The following is a 14368-nucleotide window of genomic DNA, read 5'->3' as shown; positions in this document are numbered from 1 at the left end:
ATGAACAAAGCTAAAACGCATACACAAAATATATAAAGATAAATACGGTGATCAGGTGTACCCTCGAAGGTTTCCTGAGTAGCCAACAACAGAGCGAACAGGTTTTGATCCTTAAAATTAAAGGTTTTCCTGAGGTAGCTTCTACAAATTCGTAAAGCTAAAACGATAACAGCAACAATTCAGCGAACAGGTTTTGATCCTTAAAATTAAAGGTTTCCCTGAAGTAGCTGCTACAAATTCGTATAACTAAAACGATAGCAACAACAATCACTACGGTGAACAGGTTTAATCCTCTAAGGTTTTCCTGAGTAGCCAAAATAACAATGAAAACAAGAAATCAGCACAGTTATTGCCAAAGCAAAACAGCACAAGGCGACAAATCTGACAATGAAAGTCAAAGGAAAAAGATCATCAATATCAAAACAAGATCTACTTCTTGTAAATGCTCATGTACGTACAGGACTGTTATAACAGCCACCTGTGGTAACTATCCGACAGATAGAGCATCATACACATTCCTCGATGTGGGAGGCTGTCGAAGTAAGCATCTCCGATGTGATGATGACTATCTAGTGAAATATAACTGTACTATTTCATATAGAGAAATTGTAATCGAAGGTAACTGCTTTGGGGCAGCCATTGTAATGAGATGCACGGCGATAGTAGGGTCCATCCGGGCCACCTGCGCCGACCGAGACATGATCCTCAAAGCTGGCGTTAAATAACTGAGCCTCGAGCCAATCTGCCTGGTCTCCACAAGTATCCTGAATGACGCCGACTGAGCGAGAATGAAGCGTTGCAATACCCAAAGCTGGCTGTTGAAGCACCGAAATTTGTTGGTGTCGTGGCCTTGACGTGCGTGTCCTTGACGTGCGTGTGGCTGGTGCGGTGACAGTAGAGTGTAAATTGTGATGTGAGACTACGAGATCAGCTCGATGAGCCCCCGAGCTGCTGATTGATCCCTATACCGCGCGCCGGACCATAGAATAAGACCTTATGCCGTCTCAGCATCATCTGCGTTTGTCGTCTCTACTAAATTCAAGGCTGTCCGTCATGTGGGCCGATTCTGATGGCATTGAGCTTCTCTAAGTTAACATACACGACCGATAAGATGGCCACTTGTTGTAACTGCTATTAACTTCAATACAAGTGTACTCTCAAAACCTATCACTGTCAAAACTAATTCGTTTTGAACTTTCGAGTCATTTTTCAGTATGCCACCTGGTGCACAAGTGGCCAAATGGCGATTTGGACTCCACCTCCCCAGAAAACTGCCCTGGCGAGTAGAGTCCAAATCCGGTCTCCGTTTGGCTGTAGGGCCTCTAGGAGCTTCAGAAACGCATTAAACACGAATTCGTGTAGCCATTTTGTAAATTGACTGAACATTTTTAACAGGGTTTTCGTAGACCAATCAAAACACGTGTATTATATTATCCAATGACGTTCCCTGATGTCGATCCAGGGAGGCTGTTGAGGTTAGGGCCCGTCACAGGGACCGTCTCTCCATCGTGCTCTCTATAAACTAATAATGAAGAGACACGGTATTTTTGACTCTAATAAATAATGTACTAAAATGTCTGGAACATTTTAGTACTATGAATGGTAGCGGCAATTCTAGACTATGTTTCTGAATGCCGCATACTAATTTCTTGTTAGTAGCCCGCTACTTTCTTAAACATTAATCTTACTTCTTCTTTTACCGAGTCCACCACATGCTCTTCTTCTTTTACCAAGTCCACCACAAGCGTCTTCTCCTTCTACACTCAAGACTTCCTCTTCACTATGGCCGCCTACTCCTCTCTACCTTTGTCCTCATTCAGTTCTGTACTGCCCTAACAACTCTGCGCAAATCATTCCTTCAACAAGGACGAAAGAACGCCGTTTCGAGGGCAGACAGCTGCCGGCAATAGGCTTCGTACTTCTTCATGAAGCCTTGTTTTTCTTGAGCCGTCGATCCACGAAAACTCGGAGGGGCTGGGAGCGTGGGCATTGTCTGGACGCGCTTGCTCAGCGGTAGTCTCACTTGAGCCTCATGTTCTGCACCGTCCACGCGGCCGCTTACGTCCTACATGTCAACCTCTTCGTCGTCGCCATATTCTCGACGAGGCAGCGCAAAGGGGCCTCCAGCGTTGCTCACAACGTGAGAGCTAGGGCGACGCATAGGTCCTCCTCCAGCAGCAGCTTGCTCAGCGGCTGCTGGAGTTGGAGTCCCGGTTTCTTCGGTACCGGGTACCGCCACCGTAGTCTCCACTTGCTCAGCAGGCCCAGATGGCGGGGCGTCTTGATCAGGAATGGCGAACCCAGCCCTTGCGGCTCAGGCACTAGAATACTTGCACAGTCACGAAGGGTCGACGTGCACGGTCGGCGCGTAGCTTGCTCAGCGGGTCGCTTGCACCGCGGAGTCTCTTGTCACTTAGTTCACAGTACTAAAGCTAGCTTTGATCTGTGTCCTTGGCGTTCACGACCAAGTATGAGGGACAAAGTAAATTGCAAAGTGATTGAATATAAAGAGATTGATTCCTGGCACTACTCCTGCTGCGTCCTTGTCTGTTTGCGTCCTTGGTGAGGGCTTGCACAGCCTGTCCTCGGAGCATTATGGACTGCGGCTACATCTTGTGCGTCCAAATATACGATCCCAGACTTGATATCGCACCAGCTGGTCCATCGCCACTGGGGGGATCATCAAGCCACACGGAAAATTTTAGGCTTTAGCTTCGTTCTCCGCTTCCAGCCTAGGATCTTAGGCTATGTATCTCACCCGCTGGTCCATCGCCACTGGGGATCCACCAAGCACTGCATACACGCAAAGTTGGTGGTTGGTGATGATCACGCCTGTTCGCCACCTGATGCCCATCATCTGGGGGCATCATATCAGCCGGCGGCAGATTAATCTCCAGGACACCATTACCGCATGCACTGAGCACGCGAAAGGGGCCTTCAAACAGAGGCTGCAGCTTCGGTGCTCGCTGATCGCCGCGGGTCACCATCACGAGTTCCTCTGGTAGATGCTCGTGTTCCTGGCGTGTTTGTTTTTCTCGGGTAGCTGCGCGGCTCGTTTGGGTCTGCCTCCACTCCTGCTGATCTTGCCAATCGACCTAGATTCGACAGTCGAACAGCAGATCTCGACCAAACGCTGCCTGGCTGGGGGATAGTGCCATCATCGATTCTTTAAAACCATCGCTATTAAATTAATCGACTTGCCTTGGGTTTGGGTTTCGTGTTCATGGCCAGTCTAAGTCCGTTCTATCGGATCTCTTTCTCTTGATAGTCGTTCACCATCCCTAAGAAGGCGTTTCCCAAAATCATCGGGTATAGCAGCTTGTCAACGATTTTGCAATCTTGTGTACATTCGCGTTTGTCAGAAAACTCAGGGAGCACGAAAGGGATGCAAATCGAGCCCACTGTTTCCTGTACTTCTCCATTCACGTTGCGGTACGTCATCCCGCGGCCTTGCGGGGTGTACCACAAGACGATTTCTTTTGCTACCACTGAGGTCGTCGATCCTGTGTTAAGTAGTACTGTATATGTCTGCTTGCTCAATGGATGTTTCAGGGTTACCTTTGTTCGAAGAAAAGGGACCCCGCTCGGTCGCTCGGCTGTTGCCGCAGCTACGCCGCGCCCCTATGTCTTTGTCCAATAGTCCGGCGGGTCCTCCGTTTGTCCGTCTCTTCCCGTTGAGACGGCCGCGGTCGCTGCTCCATTGTGCCAACCGGCTTCCTTAAACTGTCTTTTTCCCTGTTGTGGGCTCTTCACTGCGCGTGGTCGGAATTTCGGAGAGGACGGGTTCCAGAAACACTCGTCGGCCGCGTGGTTATTCCACACATTTCCGCGTAACCTGCAGAACTTGCATCCTACACCGGCGCCTAGCTTCCGTTTCTTACCTTCCTTACCTTTTGGTCCTGATTGCTTCTGTTCCGATTTGACCTTCCAAGCATTCTTCTTCCCCAGGTTCCGCCTGTTCTTGCTCTCTTGGTTAGCCGATACCGCCAACTCGACATGCTCGTATTAAAGGTAGCGCGTTTTCAACTTCTCCAAATTATCCCACCGCGAGTGTTGCGGTATCACTTGCATCCGCCAGGTTTGCGGCATTCCCGCGCTATCGTGACGAAATTGGTCCGTCGTCGTCATCGCACCCCCATCGTCGGGCAGAATCCATTCTTCCGGATCCAACAGGTAGAGAAACTCCGCGTCGTATTCTTCCACTGAGAGGTTGCGTGTCTTCCGGAGACCTCGGATCTCCTGGTGCAGTGCCTCGCGAGTGCCTAGCGGGCAGTAGCGCCTACCGATGCTCGATCTGATCGCGCGCATGTGTTCTCCATGTCTTCCCCGCGCTTTTTCATATCGTTTCTGGAAATGGTCGAGGTCTCAACCAATTAGTAGCTGAGAGATAAGCGCAAGTCGCGCACAGACTGGTGCAACCCACCTAAGCCCATGAAGATGTATAGTTGTCGCATTTCCATTTGAAACGCCAACCATGCTTTCCAGCCACCAGCACGAAATATCTTCACGTACATAGCTTCTTTAACGCGTCATTGCGACTTGAACCTCACGGTCTTGTCTTGCTTCTCCACCTTGAATGTTTTCACACAAGTTGGAATGTCAATTTGTCGTGTCAGTGGTTCTGTGGTGGAGTAGTTCTCGCAAAACTTGCTATCCAATCTCACACACGGTGCCCCGAATACCGACGGACGGATGGGGTACTCTGATAACCGAGGGGTTGCTGAGGGCTCACCTTGTGTACCCGTCAGTGGGGCTGGTTACACCCCTCTGGTGGACTTGAAGGGAAGCTTGGCTTGGGTTGGTTCCCCTCTTGGCGGGACGCAGGATGGTTGGGGGTGGCGTAGCGTGGATACTCTTCAGGCTACGCGCCAGGTAGGTTGTCGACCTTGATCGACGTAGGGTGTTGTTATTCCTGTACGAGAGTATTGTTCCTTTCCTTGCTTAACTTGACCGCTTCCTATAGCGGGGGCGTTGAGGGTGAGAGTGAAGACGATCGACCGGCCAAGCTGCAAACTCTGGCGACTGACTCGCGTAATTGGTAGACTTAACTTGATTACTGTATGGGCCAATATACCTCCTGCTACAGTCTCTAAGTTTGATATCGAAGACAATTGCTGCTGATGAGGCAAATTTCACTCTGTTAATACTTAACGTCTTTGCGGTCCACTACCTTGCGAATTCTGCGATCACCAAACTGGCTCTTGAAGGTCATGTCGTAGTTACCCGCTGTGGGTACAAACCAGTCAATCTATTGAGTAGATCGCGTATCAAAATAACTGTACTCTACCGATCCGATCTCGTTGATTGCGTATGCACTCACTGATTCGCCTTCGCCACTGATGACCTTTCATCACCCGATCGGGTCGTAGCCCATCAATCTACTTCCCAACTTAACCAACGGGCGCTTCACCACAATCGTCCCTTCTGCCAAAGTTCACAGCACGACTGTTGAACGTCGCACATCCACGCGCCTCGTTCTACTCACCCATCCCCGCTAGGATATATTTTTCATGTCTTCTCGTACGTGCTTGCTTTCCTCGTCCATATCTCACCTGTAGCTAACTTCCTTGCCATGTTTTGATAAAGACGGTGACTCCTTCGATGCTGCCACCAGTTCCTCCAACGCGTCGTTGCCATTAGTGGCCAGTGATATCCCCGTGGCAGTGTCGACCGTCGACCTGTCCGACCCCTCGATGGACCTCCCTCACGTACGCGCTTCTCTGCGCGCTCTTGAGCAGACTGTCGATCAAGTGGGAGAGTTGCGGGAACTACGGCGAAATCACGACGCTCTGCGCCGCGATTATCTTGCCGCCCATCGGCGTGCCGATAATTTAGACCGCCAGCTTGCAAAGGCAGCCGACGCTGCGTCGCCGTATGCGCTCTTCAGTCAGCACAAGTACTATATTGTTAGTCACCAATTGGACACCACACGTGCGGACCTTGCTGATTGCCTGAACGCGTTGCAGGAGCGACAGGACAACACCCGTGAAATTGAAGCCTGTCGCCTCCGATACAGCGACCTGAAACTCCGCTACGACGAGGCCGTATCCGGCTTTCAAGACAGGATCGCGACCCTTGAGGCGCAGCGGCTTGCCGCCACCTCGTTCGGTGTAATCGTCCCTCCGGATGTGGCCCGACACAAAGCGGGTCTGGAAGCTAGAAATCCAGGCAGGTATAGGCTTAAGTATCAATACAGACCTCAATTTGCATAGTAACGCGCAAGTGCCTTCCTCCCCTCAAGAATCGGAACTCCATTGGCCGTACGAGCTAGAAGAAGGTTGGGAATTGCGAATCTAGTGTTGGTAGTGATAACTGATAATACATTGGCCAGATCCTACAGCCTAGTGAGCTTTTCCTATACACGTGCAGATCCGACAGGTTAACCGAATTTACTACTTGGTCGGTTACACCCTAGAAGGTCTCAACTCTCAAGATCCCGTCACAGGAGGCGGCAAGTACGACGTAAAGGAAACGCAAAGGCAAGGGACACACCCGCAAGGCAACCCTACGGTCAGATCCACGATCTAGGTCCCGGATCCATAAGCTGGAATATTCGCTTAGGATTCGGAACCATCCACGGACGCAGAGTGACGATTTTCCACTGCTGCTCCACCCCATCCCCACGTCTCGCCAAGACACTCAAGCTCCACCACTTGAACGCTTCGGAAGTTACCGAGAGAGCAAGATCCCGCCCTACCGACGAGTACACAAGGTGAGGAAAGTTCAGCAGAACATGGATCATCGGGGGACCCCCTCCGTTAGTCGGTGTTTGGGCGCAGTTGGTAAGCTGGATCTGGCAATCTCGCAGATTTTGCTGATCCCGCTACACCACAAGGTTACAACAATACGACAGTCTACCAGCACCCTTATGGTACTGTGGTGCCGTTTTTACTGAAAGGCACCCTTAATAACATTTAGTGTATAGAGGCGAAGTGTGACAATAGTGACATCGCCAGTGAGAATTTTACAACATTGCACATCTTATTTTCGGTTTCTTTTAAGATACAAATACAAGTGCGAACCGAAGAAGAGTATCGCCATGGATCAGCAATTATCGGTACTCGAGCGATAGCGCTTCAGAGTCCACGAGCCTTTACAGCTTCAAGACAAGGTGCACACGATGACGGAGGTGCTAAACGATCTGATGTTCGCTCGCGATGAGCTCAAAGCGATGCTCGCACGAGAAGCCGAGACAATCAAAGAAATGACTGCAAGCATGGGAGAGTCCCCTGGGCGAAGTTGTTACACTTCATCATATGGAGTTCTGCTGGGGCAAGTGATCACGCTACTACGGCGTGATCCTTCAGGGCACTGATACGGTGGCAAATGATCAACGGTCGGATTTTCAGAGCTTGTATGAAGAATGTAGTTTCTTCTTTTCTTTAAGATCTTGTGTTCACTGCTGCCTGCTGAGTTCTTGTACCTTGTGCTGACATAACCTTGCTAATTGCTTCATCTGTTTCCTGGAATTTCTTGGTGTTCTGGGTGTAGCCCTCTTTGTTGTCCACAACAGAGCCACGCAAGTCTCAATCACATAACTTTCGTGTACGCCTCGGTGATACGATGCTGCTTGAATCTGTGGGTGTTACGCACGAACGCGTAAATCATTCTAAGAAATATAAAACCACAGCTTGAGTCGTCGGGATGTGCACGCGCGTTAACCCACATCTTAATAATTGTTTTTCGGGAATGGTTCCTTGGTTCCTCTTTCTGCATGTCAATTCTTCCAATACGGTAGCAACTCCTCCTTCCACACATTTGTGATTTTCTGTCCGATATTGCTGCTGGTGGAGTGGCTCGTAGAAATTCACTCTTAACGTCGTAGGGAACGCCACCTCCACGATGATAACACCTCATTGTATTCTGCTAATATGTAGTGGTTGAATCACGAACGGTGTCTCTCAGGCAGCCATAGCTTTGGAGAAGTTGGCCATACCATGAGCGAGGACAACACCACACACCCTTAGACACAATCCGTCACCATATGGATGCCCATATCGAGGACCGCATCGTTCACTATCATGCCCCGTGGTATTACAGCAGCAACATTAAATTTGACAAACGAAGTCGCCGACTTAGGCTTCAACAAGATTATGGAATCTTACGAGGGGTGTGCCTTTCGCAGATTCAGGGTCAGTGATATGATCCTCCATGACCAGGAACCGGGTTTTAGGTCCGATGTTTTTTCTAGCCTTCAACAAGATCCTTGGGCAAAAACAGCGAGGAATTATGGCATATCATCCTCAAGCCAACGGATCTACCGAACGCATGGTACAGACAATTACGAGGGCGCTCAAGATGTATGTCCAGGATTTAGATCAGCGGGACTGGGAAGATTACGCTTACCGTCGCAATGAATACCGCACAGGACAGGATCCGGGGCGATACCCCGTTTTACTTGGAACATAGATGGGATCCAAGATCCACCTTGGAAGCGGCCATTCCAGTGGGCAGCACCAAGAAGAGAGACCGAAATCCATGACGATGGCGGTACCAGATACAGAAATACTACCCGCAGGTCAGATCCCAAGTAAAAGAGCGGTTGCGAAATGCGATACAGGATCGAGCGGATCGACACAATGAAGAATCCCGTACACATCAGATCCAGGTTGGATCACAAGTGTGGCTATACCTGGATTGGGTAAAGGAAGGATATATCCGCAAACTGGCCCATCTGTGGCACGAGCCGTTCCGAGTAAGCGAAAAGATAGGGGAAATGCTGTGAGGTCGGAGACGGAGGGCACGGAATTTCGTTTGTTCCCTGTGGTACATGCGTCCAAGCTGAAACTGGTGAAATAATATCCGGACCGGCCTGAGATCCACTCCTCAGTGGGGGAGTCTAACCGAGTGAATTTCGGCGAGGTCCTTCTACCAGAAGATAGTTGGAATGTGGATCTCGAAGCCGACGAGTTCGAAGTCGAGAAGATCGCGGACATGACATCAGGTAAACGAACCCGATACGGACGAAATTACCGCGAATTTCTGGTATATTGACAAGGATATGACGAGCTCAGCTGGGTGGACAAGGCAGATCTGAACTGTGGGGCATTACGCTATGATTTCCTGCGGGATCGTACGAATAGAAATCGATTTGATGTGATGCAGTCTCACGAGGAGTAGTGGGGCGAGGATCCGCCAATGTGAGCTGGTCATGTTAGTGGAAAAGAGAAGAAGGACCCAAAGGAAGGGTGTGAATCCGGAGGATGGAGTTGATGTTTTTGCATAAAGAGTGTGACGTTTCACGTGCAAGGAGTCCAGATGAGTTATCGTCCCTAAGCCGATGGTATCTGACAATTGAAGGGACAGCAATTCGGAGTACCGTTGTCTAAAGTGAACCGAATTTGGATCCGAGCGTTGGGACCGTGCGGATCTAGCTATGGTCTAGTAAAAACTTAAACTTTGTAATTCTATTGCTAAATACAAAGTAATTAAATGATTTGTCGATACTAATAACATTAAACCTAATAATGATATTAACAGACTCGACTCGGGTCCGAGAATGCGCAATGAATCCAGACGAAGTCTACCCAAATCCAGATATGGATCTGGCTCGGATCCAAGGATGCATCCGGTTTAGATCTAAATGTACGCCAGGGACCCGATATCGAGCCAATCAGACAAGAGCAATAGGAAGGACGTAATCCTGCAGCGAAAATTGATTTGGGGAAGTTAAAAGATGCACTAGACAGATCTATTTCACAGTCACTAATTACTGCTACGAGACGGTTCCGCGGAGGAGGCGTGATGTGGAGGACGGAAAAGGAATGCGATCGGGGATCTCAGCCGGAAAAGTGACTTGCATCATGTGTTTTAGCCCCGAAGGTTGAAGAGCTTGCCCATCAGACGTGGGATCCGGTGTGCGGGAAGCTGGCTGGGATCTCCCCAAAATTGGCTACGCCAAGGCTCCGCTTCGTGGATCTCTCGCAAATACCCCCACAGACTTGCCTGTTCGGGGCGGTGATAGATCGGATCCTCCAAGTTAGCTCGACGAGACACGGATCCGGAAAACCATGTCACGTTATCCTCATGTCTGGGAAGATGTAGTAGGGACGGATCCAACAAGACGTCCACGTCACACCAGCCATCCTACCTAGCCGAAACAAAATTTCGAGTACTTTCTTCACAGCTCGGCCAGCGTGACTGCATCGGCTTGTTAAAGTTCAATTACCAGGGTGAATATCTTTTCTGAGCCCGAGAGATAGGGAACCGATGGGAACCTTCCCATACTGTGATCCGGTGCTTACAGGAAAATTACCGGAAGGCGCAAACAAGCCAAGGCGTCCACCGATATCGCTGTTGGAAGCTAATGGGATCCACAGAAGTATCCCAGACATCCCACGGTGCGATGCCATGCTGTCTGGTCACATTGGATCTAGTGACAAACAAATCCACGTAACAGGATGCTGGCATTTCATCCTCAGAATTCGAAGAGCAGGATGGTGACCTTCATAGTAGCGATGGCCACCCGATTAAATTTCTTGACGGAACAAGGTTCGTTTGTGTCCGCAGTAATGAGCTTGGGCTGCATCCGGCCAGGAATTAAAGCGTCATCCGGGCCGAATGGGGCCACAGGAAGCATACCTGGCACGGAGGTGTCCGAAAAAGTTGCAACAGAAGCAAATCCCATAGATCAACCCCCGTGGGGAGACCCAGTTCTGTCGACGCTCTCGGAATCCACGTCGCTACCAATCTGGATCGTGGATCCAGCGGTGCCGTCGCCAGATCCAGGCGCGTCGGCTATGTGCTTAGTCGGCGTAGCGTAGCCTTTCCGACGAGCCTCGGATCTGAATTGCGACAACGTTCGCCGCACGTCTCCTTTCAATGCGTCGTCCGCAACATGGACATCCGCTAAGTCCCCGGGAACCTCGTCATCGTCATCGTTATCGCCGGAACCGAATGAGCACGACTCATCGAGAGGGTACATTTTGGCGATGGGCGGATAGGAGGCCCAGCGCCATCAGACCAGTCAGATCTATCATCACCGTCGTCTTCCGAGCTACGAAGACCTGTTGGGGTAAGACGCTTGGCCTTGGCTTTACCGGATCCAGATCTCACAAGTTGAGATACGTCCGGTGATAGCAGTTGCCGCCGCGGTGGAGCCAACAGTGGATCCCGACTGAGACCGGAAAGACACAGCCGTGGACGTCACCGGTCCTGCCTTCGACGATGCCGCCGCAACAGATCCAGTAAACGATCCTGTCTTGGACGAAGCCTTGGCAGTGGATCCAGCCGTGGATGCCAGCCAGACTTAGCAGATATCGCCGCAACAGGTGTAGTTCACCATTCCGTTTTGGACAAGGCTCGTTTGTGTCCGTAGTAATGAGCTTGGGCTGCATCCGCCCAGGAATTAAAGCGTCATCCGGGCCGAATGGGGCCACAGGCATCATACCTGGCACGGAGGCGTCCGAAGAAGTTGCAACAGGAGCAAATTCAATAGATCAACCCCCGTGGGGAGACCCAGTTCTATCGACGCTCTCGGAATCCACGTCGCTACCAATCTGGATCGTGGATCCAGCGGTGCCGTCGCCAGATCCAGGCGCGTCGGCTATGTGCTTAGTCGGCGTAGCGTAGGCTTTCCGCCGAGCCTCGGATCTGAATTGCGACAACGTTCGCCGCACGTCTCCTTTCAATGCGTCGTCCGCAACATGGACATCCGCTAAGTCCCCGGGAACCTCGTCATCGTCATCGTTATCGCCGGAACCGAATGAGCACGACTCATCGAGAGGGTACGTTTTGAGGAGGGGCGGATAGGAGGCCCAGCGCCATCAGACCAGTCGGATCTATCATCACCGTCGTCTTCCGAGCTACGAAGACCTGTTGGGGTAAGACGCTTGGCCTTGGCTTTACCGGAGTTAGATCTCACAAGTTGAGATACGTCCGGTGATAGCAGTTGCCGCCGCGGTGGAGCCAACAGTGGATCCCGACTGAGACCGGAAAGACACAGCCGTGGACGTCACCGGTCCTGCCTTCGACGATGCCGCCGCAACAGATCCAGTAAACGATCCTGTCTTGGACGAAGCCTTGGCAGTGGATTCAGTCGTGACTGCCAGCCAGACTTAGCAATTATCGCCGCAACAGTCGTAGTTCACCATTCCGTTTTGGACAAGGTTCGATTGTGTTCGCAGTAATGAGCTTGGGCTGCATCCGCCCAGGAATTAAAGCGTCATCCGGGCCGAATGGGGCCACAGGCATCATACCTGGCACGGAGGCGTCCGAAGAAGTTGCAACAGGAGCAAATCCAATAGATCAACCCCCGTGGGGAGACCCAGTTCTATCGACGCTCTCGGAATCCACGTCGCTACCAATCTGGATCGTGGATCCAGCGGTGCCGTCGCCAGATCCAGGCGCGTCGGCTATGTGCTTAGTCGGCGTAGCGTAGGCTTTCCGCCGAGCCTCGGATCTGAATTGCGACAACGTTCGCCGCACGTCTCCTTTCAATGCGTCGTCCGCAACATGGACATCCGCTAAGTCTCCGGGAACCTCGTCATCGTCATCGTTATCGTCTGGAACCGAATGAGCACGCCTCATGAAGAGGCTACGTTTTGACGAGGGGATGATAGGAGCACCAGAATCATCAGAGCATTATAATCAATCACCGTCGTCTTCCGAGCTACGAAGACCTGGTGGGATAAGACGCTTGGCCTTGGCTTTACCGGAGTTAGATCTCACAAGTTGAGATACGTCCGGTGATAGCAGTTGCCGCCGCGGTGGAGCCAACAGTGGATCCCGACTGAGTCCGGAAAGACACAGCCGTGGACGTCACCGGTCCTGCCTTCGACGATGCCGCCGCAACAGATCCAGTAAACGATCCTGTCTTGGACGAAGCCTTGGCAGTGGATCCAGTCGTGGATGCCAGCCAGACTTAGCAGATATCGCCGCAACAGGTGTAGTTCACCATTCCGTTTTGGACAAGGTTCGATTGTGTTCGCAGTAATGAGCTTGGGCTGGATCCGCCAGAAATTAAAGCGTCATCCGGGCCGAATGGAACCACAGGCATCATACCTGGCACAGAGGCGTCCGAAGAAGTTGCAACAGGAGCAAATCCAATAGATCAACCCCCGTGGGGAGACCCAGTTCTGTCGACGCTCTCGGAATCCACGTCGCTACCAATCTGGATCGTGGATCCAGCGGTGCCGTCGCTAGATCCAGGCGCGTCGGCTATGTGCTTAGTCGGCGTAGCGTAGGCTTTCCGACGAGCCTCGGATCTGGATTGCGACAACGTTCGCCGCACGTCTCCTTTCAATGCGGCGTCCGCAACATGGACACCCGCTAAGTCCCCGGGAACCTCGTCATCGTCATCGTTATCGCTGGAACCGAATGAGCACGACTCATCGAGAGGGTACGTTTTGACGAGGGGCGGATAGGAGGCCCAGAGCCATCAGACCAGTCCGATCTATCACCGTCGTCTTCCGAGCTACGAAGACCTGGTGGGATAAGACGCTTGGCCTTGGCTTTACCGGAGTTAGATCTCACAAGTTGAGATACGTCCGGTGATAGCAGTTGCCGCCGCGGTGGAGCCAACAGTGGATCCCGACTGAGTCCGGAAAGACACAGCCGTGGACGTCACCGGTCCTGCCTTCGACGATGCCGCCGCAACAGATCCAGTAAACGATCCTGTCTTGGACGAAGCCTTGGCAGTGGATCCAGTCGTGGATGCCAGCCAGACTTAGCAGATATCGCCGCAACAGGTGTAGTTCACCATTCCGTTTTGGACAAGGTTCGATTGTGTTCGCAGTAATGAGCTTGGGCTGGATCCGCCAGAAATTAAAGCGTCATCCGGGCCGAATGGAACCACAGGCATCATACCTGGCACAGAGGCGTCCGAAGAAGTTGCAACAGGAGCAAATCCAATAGATCAACCCCCGTGGGGAGACCCAGTTCTATCGACGCTCTCGGAATCCACGTCGCTACCAATCTGGATCGTGGATCCAGCGGTGCCGTCGCCAGATCCAGGCGCGTCGGCTATGTGCTTAGTCGGCGTAGCGTAGGCTTTCCGACGAGCCTCGGATCTGAATTGCGACAACGTTCGCCGCACGTCTCCTTTCAATGCGGCGTCCGCAACATGGACACCCGCTAAGTCCCCGGGAACCTCGTCATCGTCATCGTTATCGCTGGAACCGAATGAGCACGACTCATCGAGAGGGTACGTTTTGACGAGGGGCGGATAGGAGGCCCAGAGCCATCAGACCAGTCCGATCTATCACCGTCGTCTTCCGAGCTACAAAGACCTGGTGGGGTAAGACGCTTGGCCTTGGCTTTACCGGATCCAGATCTCACAAGTTGAGATACGTCCGGTGATAGCAGTTGCCGCCGCGGTGGAGCCAACAGTGGATCCCGACTGAGTCCGGAAAGACACAGCCGTGGACGT

General features: G+C 51.7%; 1 protein-coding gene across 1 annotated transcript; it reads right to left on the bottom strand.

The window, feature by feature from the left end:
- Nucleotides 1–285: 285 nt before the first annotated feature.
- Nucleotides 286–2987, bottom strand: PITG_12604 (uncharacterized protein; the record flags this gene model as incomplete). Its single annotated transcript, XM_002899330.1, has 6 exons — nt 286–304; nt 806–880; nt 1222–1311; nt 1920–2057; nt 2138–2321; nt 2759–2987. 6 exons carry the CDS (start codon nt 2985–2987, stop codon nt 286–288), a joined length of 735 nt encoding a protein of 244 aa, XP_002899376.1.
- Between the last annotated feature and the right edge of the window lie 11381 nt (nt 2988–14368).

This window comes from Phytophthora infestans, genomic scaffold (genome assembly GCF_000142945.1).
Source record: "Phytophthora infestans T30-4 supercont1.31 genomic scaffold, whole genome shotgun sequence".
NCBI classification, from domain to species: domain Eukaryota; phylum Oomycota; class Peronosporomycetes; order Peronosporales; family Peronosporaceae; genus Phytophthora; species Phytophthora infestans.
The sequence above is the reverse complement of the archived record's forward strand: the minus strand, read 5'-3'. Positions and strand labels throughout refer to the sequence as shown.